Below are 27,882 nucleotides of genomic sequence, written 5' to 3'. Positions count from 1 at the left end.
GAAGTCAGCACACAGATATGAATATAAACATACATGTACATATATGCACAAATATATACGATATTTCAAGGCTTATAGGATGGTGTGATGCATTAGACACATCCCAATTTAAAAGGTAATAACTGGAAAAATAGTTAAAATTGCCTAATACCAAGTAATATTTACTCCACTGAAACTTAACCATATTTCAGCTTGAAATCTTTACTAATTGTAAAGAATTCATCACAAACCAGGATGGAGCACTAAATTTAAATCAAGTAACTCACAAATCTGGTATGTCCAAGATGACTTATAGGGTAAAATGGGAAGAAATCCTTTGCATTATATATTTAGGCTCTCTATGTTCTTAGTTAAAATGCAGCAAAGTCAACTTTCCATTTTATCCATTCTGAGGTCAATAAAATGAAGTACCATTCAAGTACTGAAGTCTATGGTAAAGACTTAAACCCCTCTCATGAAAATTTTCTGTTCTTGTGAATAAATTAAAAACCACCACCATCATGCAGCAGCAGCAGAAGCAGCAGCATTTAAGGAAGGAAGATTGGAAAAATAATTAGACTATGCAGAAACCTACTGGAAGGAACAAACTTCCACAATTCAAATTCTTAGTTGTCAGACTTAATCCATCACCCAATTTAATACCTGGCTCTTGGCTAGAATTAATGATGTCCACTCTGTCTGCATTTGCAGAAGATTGTGGTCTGACAATATTTTCCTCTCTACTCCATCCAGCCACAAGCACCACGGAAATTGTCATGGAGTTAGCCAGACTTCCTCTGACAAAGGCATTTAGCACAAAAATAAAATAAAATTATATAGACAGAAACGATAAGAGGAAATCTATTGATGTTACCTTTACAAGTGGATGCTACAGAAGTCCATTTGTTATCCTTTTCACATATTGACTTTAGTTGCTCTCCATCTGGGCAAACATAGGTCACTTTAGCTTTATAGACGGTAGTTTTGTACACCTTCAATGTACCAGCAATGTCTTTTGGAGTTCCACAGTCGATTTCTGTGTAAACTGAAATTGATAAGAGTAATTGATATTGATGATGTGTCTATGTTAGGAGGAGAGTGAGAATGAGTAGATAATGACAATGTTATAATAAAAAATAGAGTGAAATAAATTGAAGAAATATACATATATATATATACATACATATATACATATACAGGGAGAATTTATAATACATAAAAATCTATGAAATATTGGACTAAGAATTAAAATCAGTTACGTTTAAGAGACAAAAGTGGGAGTCAACCAAGTTTCCTCGTTAAGTTAAGTGATGTGGCTTTTTTTCCTTATATTCTTGCACGTTCTTTTTCCTTTACTAGCTAATCACACTTTCATTATATATGTTTCCTTTTCCTTATCTACAGATACTATCTCCCTAATTGACGTTTTATGCCTTAAATTTGACAGATATTTATTCCTATTTGATGTGTTTTATTATAAAACCTTGACAATTTCCTTTGTACCATTTTGGCTTTCATGCTTGCTGGCCACTTATATTATTATTATTATTATTATTATTATTATGATTATTATTATGATTATTATTATTATTATTATTATTATTATTATTATTATTATTATGATTATTATTATTATTATTATTATTATTATTTATTAATGATGATGTCTTTATTTATATGTATATGTATGTACATATACATATTTTATTAAAAATACAACTAATTTCAGTGGTCTGCTTTCATTCAAGTCAGTGGAGTGTGGATTGACTTCAGCTCTTTTGTGGTCCCTAGTAATGGTTGATGGTAGTATCTCTGGTCCAGTAGGATAGCATGTATTAAGGGTGAGTCATCAGTAGAGGGTTTATTATGGTTAGCAGGGAATGGTGCCATGAATACCATAAGGGTCAGAGATCTCACTACAATATTTAGAGTTCTAGCTGGGTACAAAGCAACTCAATAAGAAGTTATACCAAAAAACCATCCTTTTTTACTTATCCTAGAAGGGATAGTAGGGGTACTGGACAAAGGTGATACTGGATGGATTGGACATAAGATGTTACTGGGTTACCACCAGCATTGGCAATTGATTGCATAAGAACAGGTGGCCTGTTAATCTGATTTCCAGTTCAACTGCTGCTACAATAGCCATTAGCATATATACTGTGGTAACTGGCCTTGTATTAGACAACTCTGTCCTCCCATCAAGCAGTAACTTTAATATCAGCATGCTTATCAGTCGATGTCATTCCTGGGATGTCTGTCTACATGTCCATCAAGACTGGTAGATGGCATGTCCATTGAGTCACATGCTCTGACAGTTAGTAATTCCTTGTGTCTCTCATCAATGGAGTGTACAACTATATCCTGCATGAGACAGTGTTACAAGATACAGCTTGGTGAAGTTATTATTGGAGAGGGGTCCTGAATAGAGGACTTTAGGGGGATATTCGTGTAATACATGATGCTTTCCTGAAGCCACTACTAGCCAGGACCTCATTACAATATTGGATATTATTTAGGAAGATCTGTTCTTTGACCATGTGATGCGATATATTTTTACTAGACTATTAACAATAGATTTAGGGTGACAGGAGGATCTATTGATATAGTGCAGTTATTCATTGGGTTTATAGTGTTTTAAGGTCCTGATTAAGGTCCAAGAAGTTAACCCCTTTTAGGCCATGGTTGAAAAAGATTTTTTGGACAATGGTATATACATACACTGTGCTTCCAAATGTCAGTTTTGCTGTAATGGGCATGTGTTCTCAAGAAGCACATATGACCAAACATCCCAGATCTTTGTTTTATCCTGTTCAGCGTTCCAAAGTTAGCCTCTTATGTCTTCCTATGTGTTCCTCACTCACAAGTTTCTGCTATATTTAGTGATCGGCACTTCTCTATACAACTGTCCTCATCTAAGTGCATTGTACAACTATACCAGTGCTGTCTTCTCTCTTGCACACAACATTTGTTTTCTCTTATACCCAGTTTTTTACTTAGATATACATACAATGCTGTTCCTGATCACTTACATCACAAGTTCAACAGAGCATGCTTGATTCATTTCTTTCCAGTCTTATCATACCCACTACATTCAAGGCCCACATCTTACTACTATGCAGCATTGAAGTCCTTACACACACACACACACATACATATATAAATACACACAAAGATATGCACACAATAAATACGGTAGAAACACTCTACTGACCTGGATTATTTATGTATACATCCCAATTTCCACTGTTGGGTTCAAGTTTACCAGTGAATTGAGTAACATTACTCAGAAAACATGATTTAGCTTTTTCATTGTACAAGTAAGAATTACATTCTGGAGATAGAAGGCAAGTTTTATTGCATTTCTTTACATCAACATTCTTAAGCTGTTCAAAAACATCCTGCTTTGGTATGCTAACGCTTTTAAACATTAAATGCTTATCATTGGCTGCAAAAAACAAGAAAAGACATGAAATGTATTTTAAAATCAGACGCATGCGCGCGCACACACACACATACATACACGCATGCGCACACATAGACACACACACACACACAATAAATGTTATAAAGCTTGTGTTGCATGGTTTTGTATAAGGAAACTGAATAATACCACAAATAACTATTTCATAAACTGATATCCTAGTTAGAATTCATGAGTTGTAGAACATCTTGAGGTTTATTTTCAGACTTATATCTATATCTGCAGATAATCCATTTGTACATCCTTAACTTGATAGTGTGTTTTTGTAGGGTGAAAACTCTCCTTAACCAGTGGTCAACCAAGATGTCTATTGTTATGACCATGCAATTTTAAACGAAAGTGTATCATCAGAAGAATGTCTATATGGATTACCTAAAACTGAAATATTTAGGCTAAGCTTTGAGTATGTCTTATGATGTAATTCTGAGAAGGATGTCTTATGTTGAAAAATTATTTTGTGGATTGATCTTGCTACTATAATAAATCGTCCATTTCGATAACAATGCACCAAATGTCTTACTCATATTTTATTCAAAATTTCATTTACATGGTACCTCTACATAATTATATATTTGAAAAATACCCATAAAATAATAATAAAAACAAAGTTTTTTATAAATCGCTAAGAGTAGTCAAGAACTTTGGGGACAATAGAGTGAGATATAACAGTATACAGACAGGATATCAAATGCACTTTTGCCGAAGGACAAGAAGCTGAATGGACACAATGCCAAACAGACAAGATGCCAGAACGACAAATTTAATCATATTAAATCTTAAGTGCCAAATTGGTGAATTGGTCATTAAACTATGTAGGTAAGGATGTTTTTTTTTATTATTATTGTGTCCATTCAGCTTTATGTCTGTTTGGCATTGTGTCTGTTTGGCATTGTGTCTGTTTGGCATTGTGTCTGTTTGGCTTCTTGTCTTTCAGTAAAAGTGAATCCGGCATCCTGTCTGCACATGGATATAACAAGGAATGACATAAAAGTGCATGTAAACTATACAACAAAAAAGAAAAAATACCAAAATTTTAAACAAAGAATATAAATTCTCCACTGGATGGGAGACCTCAAATGGTTACTCTTGGAAATCCTACAAAACCATAGCTACCCTTACCACTAAAGTAAGTATTCTCTCCCAGTTAGCCTTCTCGAGTCAACAGGCACATTTACTTGTATACTTACTAACACCTGCTACTACTACTGCTACTACTAGCTGCTACTACTACTGCTACTACTATTCAGGTTTAAGAAATACAAGGATTTCCTTTCGTAGATAAAGAGAAGAAAAACAGAAAATATGCACAAATATGTTTAAGGTGAACAAATGCTGTATGAGAATGCTCTAATGCTCTAACAATATTTACAGTTCCTAATATTCCTTATTGCTGAAACTTGTTTATGTCTGCCCTTATAGGTAAACCTGCCAATGTCTTTACAGAAATGGTTGTTTATATATTATGAAGTACAAATGGAATCACAAATTTCAGAAAAAAAAGAAAAAATTCAATAATAAACTACAAAAAAATAATCACGTTTTACTCGTTGGTAGTAATCTCTGCTTTTGTCTGATTTTATTTTCTTGGAGAAAGCTGCACTTTTCTTTGATAAGTAACATTTTCCACCTTCTTTAGTTATTTCAAATGATAAACAATTTTCCTCAGACAAACATTTTTCTGCACAGGCTTCTGCAGTTACAGTTTTTTTTTTGATCAGTGTTTTCCCTAACACATCCAGTACTGCACCTTTTATTTTCACAAATTCATTCTTAGTTTCTGGAACTAAATAAAATTTAGAGCAATGAAAAATAGTAAGAATAATATTTTTATAACAAATAATAAGAACAAAAACTTTGAAGTAGGTTGATAAAATTGACTGGCATTTTGATTTATTGGCTCTGGAAAAGCAAAGTTAACATCAATAGGATTGGAACTCAAGTTAAAAAGCTGGAAAAATATCACAGTACATTTTGTCTGATGCTCTAATGAGTTTGTCAGTCCATCACCCTTAACAACAAGGATAATTATAATTATTGTTGATTTACCAACAACTATTATAATAGTTTCTAACTTAAACAGAAAGCCACACATTCTGTGATGAGAATGCATATGAATAAATCAATCACAGCCATGACTAATGCTTATTTTATCAACCTCAGAAATGTGAAAGGTGAAGTACATCCAGGTGGCATTTGAACCCAAAATGTAAAAAGATGTAACTAAATATGAGTAGTCATGACAAGACTCATCATTTCACTATTTTGCAAGTTTTGTCTTGGAGAAGTAAAATAATTTCACTTTCATTATCATTTAGTGAATTAATATAAATATGTAGTAAATGTTGACATTCATAACTTACTTCACCAAGCTAAGGAATTTTATTCATCAAAAAAAAAAAAAAAAATACTATTAGTGAGATACAAAGGGAAAGTGATTATTTGTGACAAGGATGTTTCTTCTGTATATCAATAACTGGAATAAGTCATTAGCATAATTTTGCCACCCATTGAGTGGTAAATGACTGGCCGGTAATGTATTTTTCTGCAATGTATGGATAATTTATCCTGTTCACGCTATTCCATTAGCATCATCACACATTTGAGAATAAAAAATTTATTTCTGTATCTTACGTTAATACAAGTTTATTAATCATAAATCCTTGTTCAATAATTAGCAACTTTACTAATTGTTTTCCATGAAGAAAGTGACCCCACCCCAACCCTCATTGTTCTTTTAGTAGAAATAAAAATTGAATGCTGCAGACATGGCCAGTAGTAACATGTTTACTTCCCAACCACAAGGTTTTAGGTTCAGTCCAACTGAGTTGCACCTAGGGCAAGTGTCATTTACTATAACTTTGGACCGACCAAAGTCTTGTGAATGAATTTGATGGAAAAAACTGAAATAAACCCATTTTACATATATGTATGTATGCATGTATGTGTGTGTGTACATAAGTATGTATGTATGTGTGTGCATGTGTGTGAAAGAGAGAGAGAAGAGAGAGAGTATCTGTTTGTAACACTTTGCTTTGACAGTAATAAAATGTTCCTGTCAAACATGCTGTGTCATTCATGTCTAATATTCTGTGAGAAAATGTCATGCCATGAGGAAAGTGAAAGTGGTAAAATAGATCAAGAATAGATAGGAAAAACAGTGCATAGACCTATAGGTAAGAGAACACTAACTGAGAGGACATGTGTTCTTGAAGGTCAGGATGGAGTTCTTCCATTGGGCCTAGATAGTAGGCCTTCTATATTCAAGAGGATTGCATCAACACCTGCATCTTTTTTTTTTTACATGTATGCTAAGTAGAGCATTGCAAGAAATGCTTTATGGCATGCAATTCAGGCTCTTCATGTTTTCAGTTCAAAAGCAGTCAATGTCACTGTTACCTTTCAGCCTTGCAAGGGTTAATAACATAAAATAAGTCAAGTTCTGGAGTTGATAAGTACTGTAATTGATGACGGAAAATTTTCTCTCAAAAATGTTGGGGTTTTTGCCAAATCAGAAAACATTATTATTATTATTGGTATTATTATAATTTAGGATAAGGTGGTGAGCTTGGCTGAATCATTAGTACACTAAACAAAATGTGTAGCAACATTTTGTCCATCTTTATGGTCTAGATTCAAATTCCACCTAGATTAACTTTGCCTTTCATCCTTTAAGGGTTGATAAAATAAGTACCAGTTGAGTAATATGATCAATGTAATTAACCAATCCCTACTCCAAAATTCCAGGCTTTGTGCCTATTATAGAAAGGATAATTATAAATTAGGATGGTAGAACAGAAGATCAGAGGAGTATCAGAAGTCTGTTTCAGAGGATTGTCAAGCTTTAATAAAGTAAGACTGGGAGCATTATATTATAAAGAATTTGGATGATGACATAAAGTAGGAGAAAAGCCAAGTTAGAAATTAAGAGAAAAATCTATCACGATGAGATGAGGTATAGCTGTGGAGGGTATAAGTTTACTTAACAGCAATGTGGTTTCAGGTAGAATTTTGTTTATGTGGTTAAGAATTTGTTTCAAAGCTAAACTTTGTGGATGAAAACTATGCGGAAGCCTGTTGGAGACAACTAGTTTCTACACTCCAATCTCTTGCTTGACAGACTTAATCCACTCATTTAATAGCACTACCTGGTCTTTGGGTAGATTCAATGGAGTCAACTGTGTTGTAAGCATTTGGATGATCTCTGGTCTGAGGATAGCTTCCTTTCTCCCTTCCACCAAGTGTAAACACAATAGAAATTGTCATGGAAACATGAATTCTTCAACTCAGAAATATATTTAGCAGAAAAGTGAGACATAATTTCATAGACAGAAACAAGAGAGAGAAACTATTTATGTTACCTTCACAGATAAACCTTACTGGAGTCCATAGGTTATCCTTTTCACAAATTGACTTTTGTTTTTCTCCTCCTGGACAAGTATAAATCACTTCAGATTTATAGTTGGTGTTACTGTAGAACTTCAATGCACCAGCAATGTCTTTTGGTGCTCCACAGTTAATTTCTGTGAAAACTGGAATTGATAAGAGAAACTGATATTAAAAGTGAATATATGTTAGAAGATGAGAATGAACAGACAAATTTAGAATAAAAAATATTAACTGAAACAGTAAAGAAATTTGCACACAAGTAGAAACAAATGTATGTATATATATATATCATCACCACAACCACCACTTTAATTATTTGTCCCCTAACTTGAAAATTATCCCCATTTCATCTGGGTACGTAGTCCTATGAGTCACCCAGCAACCTAAATAGTGCTGATGGCATGAAGAAAAAAGCACCCAGTTTTCTGCTAAAAGTATGCCTATATCACTCACTCTATCACTCCTACCTACCCAGAAGAATTTGAACCTCTGTTTCTTACTCGTGAGAAATCTAGCAGAGATTCCCTTCCATCTTACATCTTGCATACCAAGCATGTCAACATGGCATTGCTCCAGCCTTTCAATAATCTCACCAGTACTTCCTGCTATTGTACCAACTTTGATGGTAGCAGCCTTGAAATTGTATACTTGAGAGTGACATTAAGAAGGCAATCATGAAACTTCTGTCAGCACTTGAAAAGCAGATATGTGCAAACACTTACCAGCTAACATAGAGATTTGGTACATAATTTATTCAATGAATAACAATCTTCTCAATTCCATACAACATCAAGAGCAAGGGCCAACAAGGAGAAAGATGAAGAAGGTATGAATGTAGGACATGTGGGTTAAACAAGAAGAGAGGATAGGGTGGTTACACAACAACGTTAAAATATCATGTTTAAATATTTATATATGCAGTCACATAAGCATACACTTAGATATATACTGCACTCATAAAGATGCATGTATACAAGTATATGCTATAAAGAAGAGAGTAACCGAAGTATATATCCCTACCCACACAACAGGAGGAGTACATGAGTTGCCAGGGAAGTAATTCATATACATTTAAATTGAAATGGTGGTGGATGGATGATACATATATATATATATATATATATATATATATATATATATATATATATATATATATATATATAATAATAATAATAATATTAGAGACAAAATCCAAAATTACAGGTAAAAACTCAATTAAAATCAATTTATAAAAAATTAAAATTAAATTGAGCTTTATAGATAAAATATATATAAAATATATAGTTTTAGGGAAAATAACCAAGTTTCAAGAACTCATCGATGAAAATCCACTATCACATATAGAAAAATTAATAATTAAAAGCACAATAAATGAGTATAATATAAAACAAAGTAAATATCATAAGATAAAGATAATATATATATATATATATATATATAGATATAGATATATACTACATACATATATGCAAAATTTAAGAACACACTGATGTGCACACTACAAATAACATGGAAATACTCTACTGACCTGGATGAATTAAGTACGCATCCCAGTCTCCAACAAATGGTTTAAGATCATGAGTCAAGTGAGTCACATTGCTTAGGTCACAGAATTTAGATTTTTCATTGTACTCATAAATTCTGCAATCTGGATACGCACGGCAAGCTTCATGACAGATCGTTAAGCTCACGTTTTTAAGCCTTCCAATATTATCTTGATTTGGTATGGTAACTCTTTTAAATATAACAGGGTGTTCATTAGCTGGAAAAAGAAAAAGAAAACAAGAAATACCTTTTATACTCATCCAAACACACACACACAAGCACCACTTACATATTTTCTAGCATATATCAAATATTTTAAAGTATCAGGTGCATAAATTGTAAATGGATAATTTATTATAAGTAATAAATTCCAGTGAAATGTGTTTACATCAATGTCTTTACATATAAAATATACATATGTAGCCACAAATTTTGAGAAAAAGAGGAAACTAGACTTCAGTAATAAAAGGCAAAAAATAATTACGTTTTACTCGTTGGTAATAATCCCTGCTTTTGTCTGTTTTTATTTTCTTAGAGAGAGCTGCACTTTCCTTTGATAAGTAACATTTTCCACTTCCTTTAGTTATTTCAAATGACAAGCAACTTGTATGAGACAAACAGTGTTCTGCACAGGCATCTTCTGTTACATTTTTTTTATTCACCAATGTTTTCCCAGCTACACTCAGAACTGCATCTTTTATTTTTACAAATTGGATAAGAGCATCTAGAATTAGATTGAAATTTAGATCAATGAAAAATAATAACAACAACAATAATAATCATTTCTAACATAGAAATTTAGTCAAAATTTTGAGGTAGGAGTTGTTAATCAATTAAATTGATCCCTGCATTTCACTGGAATTTTAATTTATTGACTCCAGAGAGGTAAAGTTAACATCAGCAGAATTTGAACTCATAAGTTAAAGAGCCTGAACAAATATCCCTTGTTCGTCCCTCTGGCTGGGTAGTCACGTATCTCCTCTACAGCAGCACACCTGTTTCTGCCCTCATTCTTGATCACTCTCTCTCTCTCTCTCTCTCTCTCTCTCCTTTTGCTTTTCCCTCTGACTAGGTGACCAAGTATCTCCTTTATACATCTGTTTCTATCCTCTTTCTTGTTACCTCTCCCCCTCTCTCTTTCTCTTTCTTCCTCTCCCTGTCTCTCCTTCTCTCTTTTCTCCTCTCTCTTTCTCTCTCTCTGGCTGGGTAACCCTGTACCTTCTCTATGGCAAGGCACCTGATTCTGCCTCTGTTTCTCTGACACATTCTAACCTTTTATCACCTGACACAAGATCTCCTTTTCCAATACCCCTCCCCCTCTATAGCAAGATACCCATCTCTACCTCTCTGTCACACTCTAACCTTTCATTATCTGACACAAGATCCCCCTCCTCCAATGCTTCCTCTCCTCTCAAAATTCCTTGTCTTGCAAGTTACTTGGTGACCTGGCTGGTGCTGGTGCCACATAAAAAGCATCTAGTCCACACTGTAAAGTGGTTGGCATTTAGAAGGGCATCCAACTGTAAAAACCATCCCAAAACTGACCTTGCCTGTGCTGGTGCCACATAAAAAGCACTCAGTCCACTTGGCAGAGTGGTTGGTGTTAGGAACGGCATCCAACTGTAAAAACCCTGCCAAAACAGACACAGTAGCCTGAGGTAGTCTACTAATTGGCTGGCTCCTGTCAAACCATCCAACCCATACCTGCGTGGAAGGCAGATGCTAAACAATGATGAGGATGATGATGATGATTTTGTTTGATGCTTTTATGATTTTCTCTATCCTTCACTCTTAACAACAAGAATAATTATAACTAACAGTATCCATAGGAATTCCATAGCAAATACGAAATTTTTTATATAGTTGGAAGTTTATATTGAACCATAAAAATTAATGTTTCTTTTGAAATTGTATATTTTTCAGAAGCATTTAATTTTTGAGATCATGTAAGGATCCATGTTGTAGTATTGAAAATACAGTCTTAAGAAACAACAACATCTTTGAAGGTTATAGCCTTTGTTATACATTTGTTAAGTCTTCTACATTGCGAATTGTTATAGTTTATTTTTTTACTTTGCATCAAGAAGTAAACGCCCTTAAGTATGTAACAAAATTAAAGACATATTATATTGGTACTGTACTTTCATAGGATTTTAACAAATATTAATATAGTAATTTGAAAAAATCTGCAGGAATTTTGCAAGCTCTTGAAGAATAGGAAATATATAAGCTCTTTTGAAATAGTATTTCTTGCCATTTTGAGATTTTGTAATGTTCACATAGGTAATACTAAAGATGCCATTGTAGCAGCAAACTGTATGAATAAATACTGGTCCACTGTTTTTTAATTTTCATCAATATGATCAAAATTATTGAAAATCTTTTGAGAGAGTTATGTATAGAGTAATTGCTTTAAACAATGTTTACTCCACAATGAAATTAAAACCATTATCCATAATATTATTCTGTTATGGTTTGACTATCTAGATACCACATTTACAAATCTCAGTATGTTGTAACTGGACCCATGATAACCTTCCAGTCATTACAACTAAGACAGTAAATAACTTGTGTTCATGCATTATTTTTGGAAGTAATTCTCACCCATGGTTTGTTAGATAAGAAATAATGATTATATTTTAAAATACACATTATTTTATTTACATTTAAATAAGCGTAGACATGCAATTTATATAGTGAATATAAGTTGCAAAAGAAATATATCAATAAAAATCAATAATTTATAACATTCCAATAATTTCACTGTTGTATAATTATTACATCATTGTATCATTTGAATCTTGAATCCATTAATTATCATTATCATAATATCATTAATTCAATACATCCTTATATACAATGATTTTAGTGATACTTTTTTCCTCTTTGTTTTCCTTGCCTGTTGGTATTCACTACTTTAACAACAATATCATTTAGTTTCCTGATCCTAGAAAATACAACATACAACTGTCCATGACTAAATACTGGTTAGGGTAGGTAAATCCTTATCTTATTGAATGTTTGACCTTGTGCTTCATTAATTGTCATTGAATAAGCTAATGTAAAAGGAAACTGAGTTCTTTGTAATGTGAAAAGTAAATTTGATTCACTGAGTGAATCCTAAATTTCAACACTTATTCAGCAAACTTAATCCTGCTCTTAGGTAGAATTAATAGAGTTCATCTGTTGCAAGCATTCAAGGAGATCATTAATCAGAGGAGAGCTTCCTATCTTTCTTTCACCAACCACAAACATCATGGAAATTGTCATGGAATCAGTCAGTCTTCCTCTCACAAAGACAACACAAAAATATAACAAAATTACCAAGACAGAAACAATAATAAAGAAGTTATCTGCATTACCTTTACAAATAAACACTACTGGAGTCCATTTATTGTTCTTTCCACATACTGACTTTTGGCTTGCTCCATTTGGACAGTTATAGGTCACTTCAGATTTATAGGCTGTGGTTTTGTAAAACTTTGATGCATGAACAACATCTTTTGGAGGTCCACAGTCAATGCTCGTGGAAACTGAAATTGAAAAAAGAAATTGATACCAAGATTGCTTGTATGTCATGAGGAGGAAGACAATGAGGTAAAAATGACTAATTTAGAATAGATGATATTGAGTGAAGTAAATGGAAGAAATTTTAACACAAATATTAGTACATGCATACTTACATACATGTGTGTGTGTGTGTGAGAGAGAGAGAGAGAGAGAGAGAGAGAGAGAGAGAGAGAGAGAGAGAGAGAGAGAGAGAGAGAGAGAGAGAGAGGGCATATGAGTACAAAAGAGTTACTGTTATGTGCAGAATTCATATTTGTGCCAGCCAAGTCCATCATGGTGATTACCTCACACCTTCATTTAACTTGGCAGAGAAGGAAGTTTTCCTCTGTTTGGTTACTGTTGCAAAAGAAGTTGTATTGAGAAAGAGGTCAAAGATTGGATGACAGTAGCATTTCACTTTGGTCATTTCTTCATCTGCATTTTTAAAGTTTCACTTGTAAGGAAGGTGAAGATGGAACTGTCCTCAAGGGAAATTATTGAAAGTGAGGTGAATGTGGCAAAAATGATAAGTGTGGATGGGAACAACAGTGCATTAAACTGTAGGACAGGGAATGAAAATTGCAGAGGACACTTGTCCATAGACTTCATGGTAATCTTCAATGGTGGAGTTCTTCAATTGGTCTCAGATAGAGACCCTTTTACATTCAAAATGATTGTATCAACATCATTATCATCTTTATTTTTAATATATACATGTATACTAATTAGAGCATTATAAAAAATAGTTTACACTATGTATCCAACCTCTTCATGTTTTCAGTTCAAATCCAACAAAAATCAACTTTGCTTTCCATACTTGCGTGGGTGAATAGCAAAGTAACAACCAAATAGTAGTATTGACAATATTGATTAAGCACCTCCCATCAAAAACTGTTAGATTTGAGCAAAAACTAGTCATCATTATTAGTATCATTATCATAATTAATCAGTCATCTTATTAGTAGCATTATCATAATTAATGGTGGTGGACTGGAAGAAAACAAGAGCATCAGAGATATGTTTCAGAGGGTTGCTGAGTTTTAGTAAGGAAGGATTCAAACATTATATTGTACAGAATTTCAGATGATGAAACAAAGTATGGGCAAGAAAGGTCAAGTTAGAAATTAAGAGAGAGACTACCAAGATGTGCTAAGATATAGCTGTGGCAGTAAAAAGTGTGGAAGCAGGTGGAGTTCTGTCAGCATGGTTAAAAATTTGCTTCACAATTAAGACTTGAAGATGAAACCTGATGGATGGAAACTACACAGAAACCTGCTGAAGGCATTGTTTCCTAAATTTCAACACTTATTCAGCAAACTTAATCCTGCTCTTAGGTAGAATTAATAGAGTCCATCTGTTGCAAGCATTCAAGGAGATCACTAATCAGAGGAGAGCTTCCTATCTTTCTTTCACCAACCACAAACATCATGGAATCAGTCAGTCTTCCTCTCACAAAGACAACACAAAAATATAACAAAATTACCAAGACAGAAACAATAATAAAGAAGTTATCTGCATTACCATTACAAATAAGCACTACTGGAGTCCATTTACTGTTCTTTCCACATACTGACTTTTGGCTTGCTCCATCTGGACAGCTATAGGTCACTTCAGATTTATAGGCTGTGGTTTTGTAAACCTTTGATGCATGTACAACATCTTTTGGAGGTCCACAGTCAATGCTCATGTAAACTGAAATTGAAAAAAGAAATTAATACCAAGATTGCTTGTATGTCATGAGGTGGAAGACAATGAGGTAAAAATGACTAATTTAGAATAGATGATATTGAGTGAAGCAAATAGAAGAAATTTTAACACAAATATAAGTACATGCATACTTACAAGTAAACGATCATGATGATGATGATGATGATGATATATACAGGGTGTGGTGAATAAATTGTTGTCTAAATTACATAAAAATGAAAATAAATCTGATATCTCATTTTAAGAGATATATTTACCAAAATTACATAAAAATATCTTGAAATACTAAAGTGAAAATTCTTTTCAATAAAATCACCATTGGCTTCAATCATGACCTCCAGACAACTTCCATATATCCTACAACTCTCCTGGACAATTTCCTTAAGTTGCCATAATCCTTGCTTTCAGTTCATCTTTGGTGTTAAAAGGAGTTTCGTTGGTCTCTCACTCAACTGTGTCCCTCACATAATAATCAAAGGGATTGTATCAGGGAAGTTAGGTGGTCAGATACTAGGGGTGATGTGGTCGCATAAATTGTTTGACAGCCATAACTGAGTTCTCCTGCTAGTGTGGCATGGTGCATATTCCTCTTGCCAGACATAGGGTCTTCCAGCAGCCACTCTCTTGGGGGTCAAGAGGACAGCACTACCTCCTCCTGGTACTTAATGTTGGCACCATGTTGAGTCTGAGAACCTGTGGGAAGACGAATGGAGGCATAATGTTGCCATCACTGGTGATCACTGCAAACACCAAGATGTTGATTGGATGTTTGATTTTTATCACTCTCAGTACATGTTTTGGGGACATAGCAAGCCAACGGCTGTTCTGTGTGTTCATCACCTGATCCTGGCAGAACTTTTCTCATCTGAGAAAAATCAAAGCATGTTCGGTTGGAGGGGATGCTTGAGTGTGTTCAAAAGCTTCATAGTGTAGTTTTCCCTCTTGTCCTTGATGGCGTGAGATAAAAATAGGCCCTTTCTCATCTTATGTGAAGAATGCCAAATGTCTTCTTGCACTAACTGCTTAATAAGAAATTCAGACACACCCATGTCCCTGGTGATGGACCTGATTGACTTGGAGGGATCATTGTCAATCATGGCCTGGATCTTACCAACAAATTTAAGAGTTCTTTTCTTTTCTGAGAACAATGAGAGTGAGTTTTCCGAGCTGCCATACCTTCATAATCACCTTGACTCATCCAACTCTTTCTGAATCCTCTCTGCTCTGTCCTCAGATTGACACCTAAAAACTCTGAAATGTTTGTATTGCAGCTTCTGGTGCAAACGCCAAGCAATACAGCATGTCATTTCCAACCTTCTAGCAGATTGAATAGTGTCATGGTGCTGTTTTTCTCACAGACAGTGCCGAGCTGATTCTACTATACTGTGTAGTCAACAAAATCAAAAACATACAATGCGCATACATGAAATTAAATATAAAATAGTGACAATATCCATCACACCCTATATATATATATATATATATATATATATATATATATATATATATATATATGTCTATATGTATGTGTCTTTGTATCTGCATTTGTACCACCATTTGACAACCAGTGTTGGTGTTTTTACATCCCTGTACCTTAGCAGTGGATCATGAAACTTGCAATTTCAATGAAAATATGAAAACTTTGTACCTATAGATATCATCATCATCATCATCATCATTTAACACACACACACACACATATATATATATAAGTGTGTAAGTAAATACACACAAACACACATACATGTGCATGATGACATAAAATAAAATGTAAACGCTCTACTGACCTGGGTTAATGATGTAAACGTCCCAGCCCCATTGACTGGGTTTCAGGTTTTGAGTCAGGTGAGTCACATTACTTGGATCACAGGACATTTCTTTTTCATTATACTCATATGAGTTACATCCTGGAATTTGATGACAAGCATGATGACACGCCTGTAAGTTCACATTTTTCACCCGTTCAAATGTATCATACCCTGGTATGGAAGTTCTTTTAAATATCAAAAGATCATCTTTGGCTAGAAAAAGAGAAAGAAAACAAGAAATATATTTTTTACTCAGATACACATTAAATATGAAATAGCACCTGTGCATAACTTGTTTTAAATGGACAATATATTATAAACACAGAATTGATCCAAAACATGACGACTTAGTCTGCATTCATGGAGCTGTAGTACATCTTGAGATTCATTTGAAACTTTGCTTCAAAATTTAAGCTTCATGTAATCTATTTGTACATCTTTCTTCTAATGGGGTACTTTGTATTGTCTAAGTGCTGTTCAACAGATGGTCAACCAATGCACCAAGTATTATTATGGCCATTTAATCCTAAACAAAAGCACACCATCAGAAAGGCAATGTAAAATTCAATTATCTACAACTAAAACATTCAGACAAAGTTTTGAATATGCCTTATGGCATAATTGAATTTGTATTAAATCTGAAAGGGTGTCTTATGCTGAAAAATAATTTTATGGATGGATTGTTTTTTCATCATAAATTGCCCATATAAAATTAATTGACAAACTTATTGATATGACTGGTGTGTGTCCTGGAGCTCCTGCCAACGAATTATGAGTGAGGGATTGCCAATGAAATGAGTTGCAGCCAAATTTGTACCTCACCTGCTCAAAAACAGTTATAACTGAATGCATATTGTGAACTGAAAGAACTGTTGGAAGTTGATCTGGACTTTTTGTGAAGGTCATCACTGATGACAAAAGCTGCTGCTATGGAATTTTCAGATGTGGAAGAAGTGAACAAAACGAACAAAGGAGTCATTAAAAGGTATCACAGTTCCAGCACTGCTTTGGATAGTAGAAAATTCGTCTGGACCAATGCACTGCTTCAAATGGGGAATACTTTGAAGGTGATAAAAGTGTAAACATGTAAAACTAAGTGAATAAAATAATATTGCAAAATTCCAGTTTCTTTTGGGCACACCCTCATATATCAGGAATGTGTTTATGTTTGTCTTTATAGGTAAACTTGTCAATATCTTTACAGAAATGATTGTCTGTATACTATGAAGTACAAATGGAATCAAAAATTTCAGCAAAATATGGAGAAAGGAATTCCAATAATAAAATACAAAGAATAATTACGTTTTGCTCGTTGGTAGTAATCTATGTCTTTGGCTTCCTTTAATTTATTGGAGAAAGCTGCACTTTCCTGTGATATGTAACATTTTCCAATTCTTTTAGCTATTTCAAATGATAAGCAAGTTTTGTCAGACAAACATCTTTCTGCACAGATGTCTGCTGTTGTATTTTTCTCGGGCAACAATGTTTTCCCAGGTACCTCAAGAGTTGCATCTTTTATCTTCACAAAATTGATTTCAGCAACTGGAATTAAAGTAAAATTTAGATAAAAGAATAATAATAATAATGATAGTTTCTAACATATAAAGTAAACCAAATCTTTGAGGTAGAAATTAATCAATTAAATTGGCCCCTACACTTGACTGTTTTATCTTATTGGCCCTGGAAAGGCAAAGTTAGCATCAAATGAATTTGAATTCAGAAGTTAAACAACCAGAACAAATGCCACAACATATTTTATATGAAGCTCTAATGATACTTTCACTCTATCACCTTAACAACAAAAATAAATAAAATTATTGTTGACTAGTGGGATCTGTGTAAATTCCAAGGAATGAAAAAAGAATTAAGGGGACCTATTTAAGAAAGAAAGGATAGTTTACATTTTTATAGCATTCTTAGTTTAGCTTTCTTTAAATATACTTGATGTTTGTCTACATTCATTTCCTCCATTGGTGTTGTCTTTTTTTCTCTTTTTATTATATTTTCTCACTATTCCTCTCTGATCCGTGCTCTATATCTCCACATCCTTTCTTGAGCAGCTTGCAACCAACTTTTTGTGAACTCATAGCTTAGGCTAAATTAACCCTTATAAACAAATATCAATTTGCAAACGAGCAGACGATAAATAATTGTTACATGAGATAATCTGACCTTCTCTTTTTAAGCTATAATTGAGGAAGATTTTGTTAATATTTCTAACATGAAGGGCATCTGCATAGGGACTTCTATAGTGGCTGGTCCACAGTAAATGCTGAACTTTAATATTGGTTTCATGCGTTAAGCAATGGACAGTATAAAATAATTTAGTTCAATAAAAAAATTACTTTTCACTATCAACACACCACCACCACCACCACCACCACCATCATCATTATAGTTTTCAGTAGCAAAACTCATTTCATTTCAGGTCAGCTGTTTGACATATCTACTTTTTCTTGCTGCTAACATATCTCTACTCTGACAATACAAACGCTATCTACCTCTTTTTCTCTCTTAATATAACTGCCTCCCTTGTCCATCTCTTTCTACCTGCCTTTCTTTAACTTCACCACCAGAACATCATCTCTGCTAAATATTGCATTGTAAACATAACTCTTTCTCTTTACCTTTCCCTTCAGCTAACTTTTTAACTACCTAATAGCTATTCCTTTCCCACCCTCTTCTCTCTCCCTCTTCACCTCACCTTTCAGATAACCATGATGCATTTGGCCTTTCTTTATTTCTTCCTCTCTTCTTTCTTCTCTACTCTTTCTTTCACTCCTCCCTCTCAGTCTCTCTTTCTTGCTCTTACATCACCATGCTTGGTGATGCTAGAAAAGGCCCATGGCTCCAAGAGAAAGTGCCATAAAAGATGTGTACAGTGGAACAAAATCATTTTACATGCACTTTTTCAGTGTCCAGGCATCATTGGCATTGTAAAGTTCTATCAAACAGCAGCTGTTGTGTGTGGGACAGATCTGGCTATCAGTAAAATCCATCACATTAATTGTCCTAAATCCTCCTTTAACCTGGCAGAGAAAGCAATTTCCTGTTTGGTAGAAATAGCAAAAGAAGTTATGTGGTGGATTTTATTGTCATCCTCATCTTTATTTTAAATATATACTTCTGTACTATTTAGAGCTTTGGAAGAAACCCTTTATGATATATATTCTGGCTCTTTATTTTTTCAGTTCAAATCATGCTAATGTCAACTTTACGTTTCAGTCTTGCTGGGGTCCATAACAAAATATAACAATCAAGTATTGGAATCGATGATGCCTTTAAATGCTGGCTTTTTTGCTCAAATCAGAAACCGTCATTACAATAAATTGTATTATTAAATTTAGGATGGTATACTGGATGATCACAAGTCTATTTCAGATTGTTGCTGCATTCTTGTAAAGAAGGACTCAGTGCATTGCATTGTACAGAGTTTTAAATGGGACACAAAATATGGTTGAGAAAGGTCAAGATAGAAATCATGAGAAAATGCCTAGATGTAGAGGTAATATATTCATTTAACTATTATGTGTTATTGGGTGAAGTTTTGTCTGCATGGTTAAAAATTTTCTTCACAACTAAGCCTTGTTGATGAAACTTGGTGGATCAAAACTATGTGGAAGCCTGCTAGAGAGAAAATTCTCCACACTGCCTGTACATATGGCATACATAAACCATCTCCTAAATTAATACTATTACCTGGCCCTTGAACAGCTTTAATGAAGTCCACTCTGTTGCAAGCATTTAGTGAGGTCTCTAGACTGAGAATAATTTCCTATCCCTCCCTCCAACCACAAATACAGTGAAAGTTTTTCATGGACACAGCCAGTCTTTCTCTCAGAAACACATTTAGTAACCTAAAGAGGCAGGAAGAAAGAAGCTATTTAAGTTACCTTTACAAGTAGACACTACAGAGCTCCATTTATTGTCCTCTTTACATATCGACTTGAACTTTTTACCTCCTGGACAAGTGTAGGTCACTTCAGATTTATAGGTGCTGGTTTTGTAGGACTTAGAGGCACCAACAATGTTTTTTGGTTGTCCACAGTCAATTTTTGTGAAACCTGGAGTAGATAAGAGGAATCAGCATTAATAGTGCATATATACCAAGCAGAGGATGAGAATAAAAAGATCATGACAAATTTAGAATAAAAGATATTGACTTTAACAAACTGAAGAAATGTGCTCACAGATGTGTGTGTGTGTTTTGCGTGTGTATGTATGTATGTAGGTATTAACATGCTCATGCATCCTCAATCTATTTTGCATGTATACATATACAAGGACATCAGTATAACCCCATATACACATAAACCTTCATATATGCACACACCCACATACATACTTATTATATATTCATATACAAGATATATAGATATTCATACATAGGCATATATATACACACATGCACACATGTACACACACATGAATATATTTATAAGGAAGCAAATAGCTTTTTTAAAAAGTTTTGTAACAACGTTGCAGGATCAAAGTAGGTTAAACTATATTACATCATCATTATGTAGGCACTGCTGGAAGTCTGTAAAAAGGATCTCATAAAATTCGTCTTTCTGATCATCAGCCAGCCCAGGCTGCAGAGCAGAGGCAGAGATAAATACAGCTCTAAATTTATCCAATATTAGTCTCATATTAACTGTACTTTCAATTACTCTTACTACCTCAACTACATTATTTATTTCTATGCTGCCTACACCACCCACACCATCATTGCTGCCTACCCAGAAGAATTTGAACCACTATTTCTTATTCATGAGGAATCTAGCAGTAGCTCCCCTCCATCTTACTTCTTGCTCATTGCACACCTCTACATGCCATCACTCCAGTATTTCAATAATCTCATCAGTCCTTCCATTCATTGGACCAACATTGATTGTGGTGGCCCTGAAATTGTGTATTTGGAAGAGCGGGAAGACAGTTGTCATGGAGGAACTTTTGTCAGCACCTGAAAAGAAGATTTGTGTGAACACATGCCAGCTGGTAGAAGGTTTTGGTGCACAATTAATTTACTCAGCAAACTGCAATTTCCTCAATCCTGTACACCATCTACAGTGAGAATGCACACACATACATAAATCTAAATACACACAATAAATAAAATGGAAATACACTACAGACCTGGGTGAATCATATATACATCCCAACCTTTATCATTAGATTTAAGTTCACTGGACACCTGAGTCACATTACTCAGATCGCAAAGTTTATTTTTCTCATTGTATCCATAAGCTGTGCATCCCAGAGTTTTTTGGCAAGCTTTATCACAATCTTTCAACTTCACAGACTTTAGCTGTTCAATATGATCTTGCTTTGCTATACCAACTTTTTTTAATATCAAAGGCTTGTTAGTGGCTGAAAAAAATTTTAATCAAAGAATATATTTTATACTTTATATCAAACTCACATACATACACACAGACACACATTAAATGTTGTAAAGCATCTACAGCCTAATTATGTGAATGGACAACTTCATCATCATCATTTAACGTCCACTTTCCATCCTGGCATGGATTGGATAGTTTGACTGTGGGCTGGCGAACCAGAAGGTTGCACCAGGTTCCAATCTGATTTGGCAATGTTTCTACAGATGTTTCTATAGCTGGATTCCCTTCCTAACGCCAACCACTTCAAGAGTGTAGTGGGTGCTTTTTATGTGCCACCGGCATGAAGGCCAGTCAGGCAGTATTGGCATTGGCCATGCTTGAATGGTGCTTTTTACGTTCCACCAGCATGGGAGCCAGTCAGACAGCAGTGGCAACAACCATGCTTGAATGGTGCCACTGGCATGGGACCGATATAAGTAAATAATTGATCCACAAAATGACACCTTAATCAGAATTCATGCAAGTTGTAGAACATTTTCAGACTTATTTGAAACCTTGTATCTATATTTAGGCTGCAGATAATACATTTGAACACTTCTTCACTAATGGGATAATTTTGTAAGATTAAGACTTCTTTAAACATGTGGTCAACCACTGGGCCAAATGTTTTTATGGCTATTCAATCTTAAACAAAACAGATTATCAGAAGAGGAATGTACAAATGGATTGTCAACAAGTGAGACATTCAGACAAGTTTTTGTGTGTATAACAAGAATTCACATTAATTCTGAGAAGGGTATCTCATGCTGAAAATTTTTTTTGTGGATAGATTGTGATTTTATAATATGTTATCCATTTATATGAAATTGCACCAGATGGTTTTCTAATAATTTAGTCAAAATAGAAAGGCAAAGTTGACTTCAGTGGAATTTGGACTTGGAATGTAAAAACAGACAAAATACCCTTAAGTATATTTTATGAAATGCTAACGATTCTGCCAGCTTCCTGCCTCAATAATAATAACAATAATAATGCTTTCTATTAAAGGTACAAGGCCTGAAATTTGAGGGGAGAGGGTAAGTTGATTACCCCCCATGTGTAATTGGTACTGGTTTCATCAGCCCCCAAAAGAATGAAAGGAAAATTTGATCTCAGCAAATTTGAACTCAGAACCTAAGGAGAGACAAAATGCTTAGTTGCATTTTGTCCAGCATGTTAATGATTCTGCTAGTTCACCGCCTTGATGATAATAATTATTATTATTATTTCAAATTTTGCCACAAGACCAGCTAAACTGGTACTTATTGCATCAGCCCCCAAAAGGATGAAAGCTAAGTCAACTTCAGTAGAACTTGAACTCAGAAAATAAGGATGGACAAAATGCTAAGTAGCATTTTGTCTGGCATTCTGTCAGCTCACTGCCATAATAATAATGATAATAATGGTTTCAAATTTTGCCACAAGGGTAACAATTTTGGGGGAGGGGATGAGTAGATTACATCATCCCACTTTGTATAGCTATCCCAGGATAAATATTGATGCATGGTTGGTGACTTTAGCCCAGTTAAAGTTCCTCATAGATATACAGAGAATTGGCTCACTTTTCTTTTGACCCAGAAAAGTTCCTCATGATAGCAATAACATCCCAGCATTCACAATTATTGTAACACTAAGATCACTGAACATGTCCAGGCTTTGAGAAGGAAATATTTCAGCAGGAAAGAACATGATTCTTGATTTCAAACTGAGTGAAATTGCTTGCTGTTTTCTAGTTAATACCATGGAACTATTCTGAATAGAATCTTATTTTTAGTAAAGAGGGTTCTTTAGTTTCAGCAGACAACTACACTAACACTAGTAACACAGGAAAGTTTACTCTCTTCATGTGGTATTATGATTGGTACCCTGCCAAAATTTAGGAAATAGACAGCTACATAGACTGACATTTCTTTTTTTACTATCTTATATATCGGATTATGAAGGACATCGACTAGCGGTAAAATGGCTGTAAGACCACTGTAACAGCATTGACTCAGTCATGCAAACTACTACTACTACAACAACTGAACTTTAAGAACAAGAGTTTCTGACATAAAAAATAAAAAGTGCATAAAAGGTGAACGAATGCAGTATGAAAATGTCCAACAGCATTTGCAGTTCCTAATAATGCTTTTCTTTTTCAGGAACACATCTATATTTCCTTAAAGATAAACCTACCATTGTCAGTACAGGAATGGTTGTTTGCACATTCTTAAGTACAAATGGAATTACAAATTTCAGGAAATGATGAAAGGAGAATCCAGTAATAAAACACAAAGAATAATTACGTTTTACTTTTTGGTAGTAATCTCTGCTTTTGTCTGTCTTTAGTTTCTTGGAGGTAGCAGCACTTTCCTTTGTTAAGTAACATCTACTTCCTTTAGTTATTTCAAATGATAAACAACTTTTATCAGAGAAACATTTCTCTGCACAGGCATCTGCTGTTACACCTTTCTTGCCCAACAATGTTTTCCCGGGTACATCCAGGATTGAAGCCTTTACTTTCACAAAATGAACCTCAATAGCTGGAATTAAAGTAAAATTTAGATAAATGAAAAATAATAACAATAATAATGATTTCAAACTTAACATGGGAGAAGCTAGTCAATTGAATTGGTCCACTACACTTGACTAGTATATTATTTTATTGGCTTTAGAAAGGCAAATGTAATACCAGCAGTATTTGAAATCAGAAGTTAAAGAGCCAAAACACAACACATTTTGCTTGATGCTCTAAGGATTCTGTCAATCCTTCACCCTTAACAACAAGAGTAATTATAGCTATTAGTAGAAAACCACCTAGAGGGTAGTATTTCTACCAGTAATAATAATAATAATAATAATAATAATAATAATAATAATAATAATAATAATAATAATAATAATCCTTTCTATTATAGACACAAAGGGAAGATACTTCTTTGGGGAAGGTACTTGTCAATTATATTGACCCCAGTACTCAACTGGTACTTATTTTAACAACCCTAAAATGATGAAAGGCAAAGCTGAATTTGGCAGGATTTTAACTCAAAACCTAAACTGGAAGAAATGAAAAAAAATGCATTTTGACCAAATATGCTAACTTTTCTAATTAAGGCTAGCTTAATCAGAATACAAATTTTTAGTGTTAACTGCTCAACAGTGTAACACATGAAGAAATCTATCTTAGTACATCATTAATGGTTGTTTGTCAATCACAGAAATATGAAAGACGAAGAAAATGCTGGTTGGATTTGAACACAGAATGTAAAGGAGTGTAACTAAATAGGATTAGTTATGGCAAGGACAATAACACTTCACTTTATTGATTTTACTGTGTTTTGCATGGGAAAGCTAAATTATTTTCATTTACATCAGTATTTCCAGTGAATTAATATAAATATAGACACTTACAAATTATTGTTGCAAGTTAAGAAATTTTAATTAATCAAAATTATACTTTTATTGAGATAACAAAAAAAGAAAACAAATTTTCTTCATGAGGATGTCTCTTCTGAATTTCAAAACCAGAATAAGACATTAACATAATTTTAACATCCACTGGGGGTGAAATTTTATGTAGTTATAATATCTTTGTTCAACAACTAGCCACTTTACTATTTGCTTCCATGTAGGAAGTAACCCTGAGTATTTTTCCTTTGTTATTCTTTTAGTATAAATACAGATTGAGTGGTGTGAGTCAATGTTCTGGGTGCAACTCTGAGTCTGATTCAGTTCATTTAACATAGTTAAACATCACATTATCTCATTGCTTTCTCTAATTATATTTAGTTATATCTCTAAATAATACATAATCTATGAGAATGAGGTAGTATTTTTATATTTTAGTAAGTTACTCAAATCACAAAATTCTCAGGCCACCTTCCCTCCTGTTCTTGTGAGATTAATGTGGTCTACACCCATCTGCTGGTGAAAATAAGCGCTTGTTATCATCATCATCATCATTTAATATTCATTGTCCATGCTGGCAATGAGTTGGATGGTTTGACCAGGCTGGTACACTGGAAGGCTGCACCAGACTCCAGTCCAATTTGACATGGTTTTCTACAGCTGATGCCCTTCCTAATGCCAGCCACTCCAAGAGTGTAATGGGTGCTTTCACATGCCCCTGGCATTGATGTATAACACTGGGGTACTTTTATGTGCCACCTGCACAGGTGCCAATTTGCGTGACACCGCTATCTGCCACAACTGCGATTTTGCTCAGCTTGACGGATCTTCTTCTCAAGCATGACACAATGCCAAAGGTCTCAGTCACTGCCTCTGTGAGGCCCAATACTTGAAAGGAACTCAGCCACTTTGCCTCCATGAGGCCCAATGCTCGAAAGGTGTTCTTTATATGCCACCAGCATGGGTGCACTTGGCTTGATGGGTCCTCACAAACACAGCACATTGCCAAAGGTCTTGGTCACTAGTCATTGACTATGTGAGGCTCAAAGTTCAAAGATCATGCTTCACCACCTCGTTCCACATCTTCCTGGGTCTACCTCTACCACAGGTTCCCTCCACAGTTAGAGATCAGCACTTATTTTCTGACAAAGACATTTAACAGAAAAATTAAACAAAATTACCTACATGGAGGTAGGAAGAAAGAATTTACATTACCTTTACAAGAGGATGCAACTGGACACCATTTGTTGTTCAGCTTACATACTGACTTCAGTCTTTCTCCATTTGGGCAAGCATAGATCACTTCAGATTTATAGATGGTGGTTTTGTAGGACATTGATGCATTAGAAACTTCTTTCGGAGTTCCACAGTTAATGGATGCATAAGCTGAAATTGAAAAAGAGAGATTGACACCAACAGTACATATATATTAGAAGGAGGACAAGAATGAGGAGACAATGACAAATTCAGAATAAATATACTAAGTGAAACAAACTAAAAAATCATCACATAGACATAAATATATACATATGTATACATATATCCACACATATATACTTGTGTGCATGCATGCATGCATTACATACATACACACACACACACACACACACACACACACACACACACACACACACTGCAAAAATAGGGATTCTGAATTCAAGCAGATATCTTACAAGCATTTGTTAAAATCCTGACTTAGCTAACCACATCAAATATTAGGAAACATTTATAATCATTTAGAATAATTATAGTTGTACTCCTTTTGATTGGTAAATCTTGAGTTCACTTCAAAGGATTTCATGTAAAATTCCAGAAAATATCAGAAAGACAATAAAGAATGTAGAATTATACATTTTTAATTAAAATTTTTTCAGCACATAAAATTTTGACATATGTTTCTGCTGTATAAGTAGGTATCACTATAGAATGCCATACAATGGAGACAAGCAGAGTTTGAACACACAAAAACACACTTTTCACTTCATCACTCTCATGTCAAAATAAATATTTTCTAAAATGGTATTCCTACAAATGATCCTTGGAGTAACATGACTTGACAGCATGCATTGCTCATGGATCAGAGAGTCTCTCCAGGTCAAGCTGCTATTTCTGCACATTGAGAGCTCACAGCTCTGGTACTACATACATGTGATTACAATGTCATGGGAAAGAATTGAAAGACAGTGTTTTCAAGCTAAGCTAACCAATAGGAGACCTAGAAGTAGGTCAAGAATGAAATGGTTGGATAATATTCATAGTCTCAGTCTCACATAGTCTTAGTCAGCTTAGGAATTTAGTCAGAAAATCTAATAACAGTTGCTTCAGATAGAACCCTATCAAGGTGCATACACTGAATGAGTTTTTTACTGAGTGCTGCAAGACAGGGATGAGAATTAGTGAGGCAAAAACTGCAACATTAGTCTCCTCAAGAAAGTTTTCCCATATCTCTTCACATATGATGGAGGATCATACAGACAAGTGAGGAAGTTTAAGTACATTGATGCTGTATTTATGAGTGACGGGAGGCAGAAGACTGAACTAGATACTAGAATTGCAGGTGCTGGCACAGTAATGTGCCAGCTCTAGCATTCTGTCCTCAAAAGAAGAGAAGATAGTGAAAGAGTAAAACTCACTATTTTTAATTGAGGTA

General features: G+C 34.3%; 1 protein-coding gene across 1 annotated transcript in view; it reads right to left on the bottom strand.

Annotated features, from left to right (window-relative positions):
* LOC128248837 (uncharacterized) overlaps positions 1–27,882 on the bottom strand; it is a 137,517-nt gene that overhangs the window by 51,804 nt on the left and 57,831 nt on the right. Inside the window, exons 34-47 of the mRNA XM_089358259.1 lie at positions 26,448–26,618; positions 24,131–24,367; positions 21,595–21,828; positions 20,352–20,522; positions 17,761–18,000; positions 16,438–16,671; positions 14,465–14,635; positions 12,757–12,927; positions 9,879–10,118; positions 9,378–9,611; positions 7,822–7,992; positions 5,001–5,246; positions 3,194–3,427; positions 854–1,024 (exon numbers count right to left, since the gene is read on the bottom strand). Of these exons, the coding sequence (XP_089214385.1) occupies positions 854–1,024; positions 3,194–3,427; positions 5,001–5,246; positions 7,822–7,992; positions 9,378–9,611; positions 9,879–10,118; positions 12,757–12,927; positions 14,465–14,635; positions 16,438–16,671; positions 17,761–18,000; positions 20,352–20,522; positions 21,595–21,828; positions 24,131–24,367; positions 26,448–26,618 (2,925 nt within the window). The remainder of the gene's footprint in view (positions 1–853; positions 1,025–3,193; positions 3,428–5,000; positions 5,247–7,821; positions 7,993–9,377; positions 9,612–9,878; positions 10,119–12,756; positions 12,928–14,464; positions 14,636–16,437; positions 16,672–17,760; positions 18,001–20,351; positions 20,523–21,594; positions 21,829–24,130; positions 24,368–26,447; positions 26,619–27,882) is intronic.

This window comes from Octopus bimaculoides, chromosome 10 (assembly GCF_046866305.1).
Source record: "Octopus bimaculoides isolate indiv1 chromosome 10, ASM4686630v1, whole genome shotgun sequence".
In the NCBI taxonomy this organism is placed as follows: domain Eukaryota; kingdom Metazoa; phylum Mollusca; class Cephalopoda; order Octopoda; family Octopodidae; genus Octopus; species Octopus bimaculoides.
Note: the sequence above shows the minus strand (reverse complement) of the source record. Positions and strands in the feature narration are given on the sequence as shown.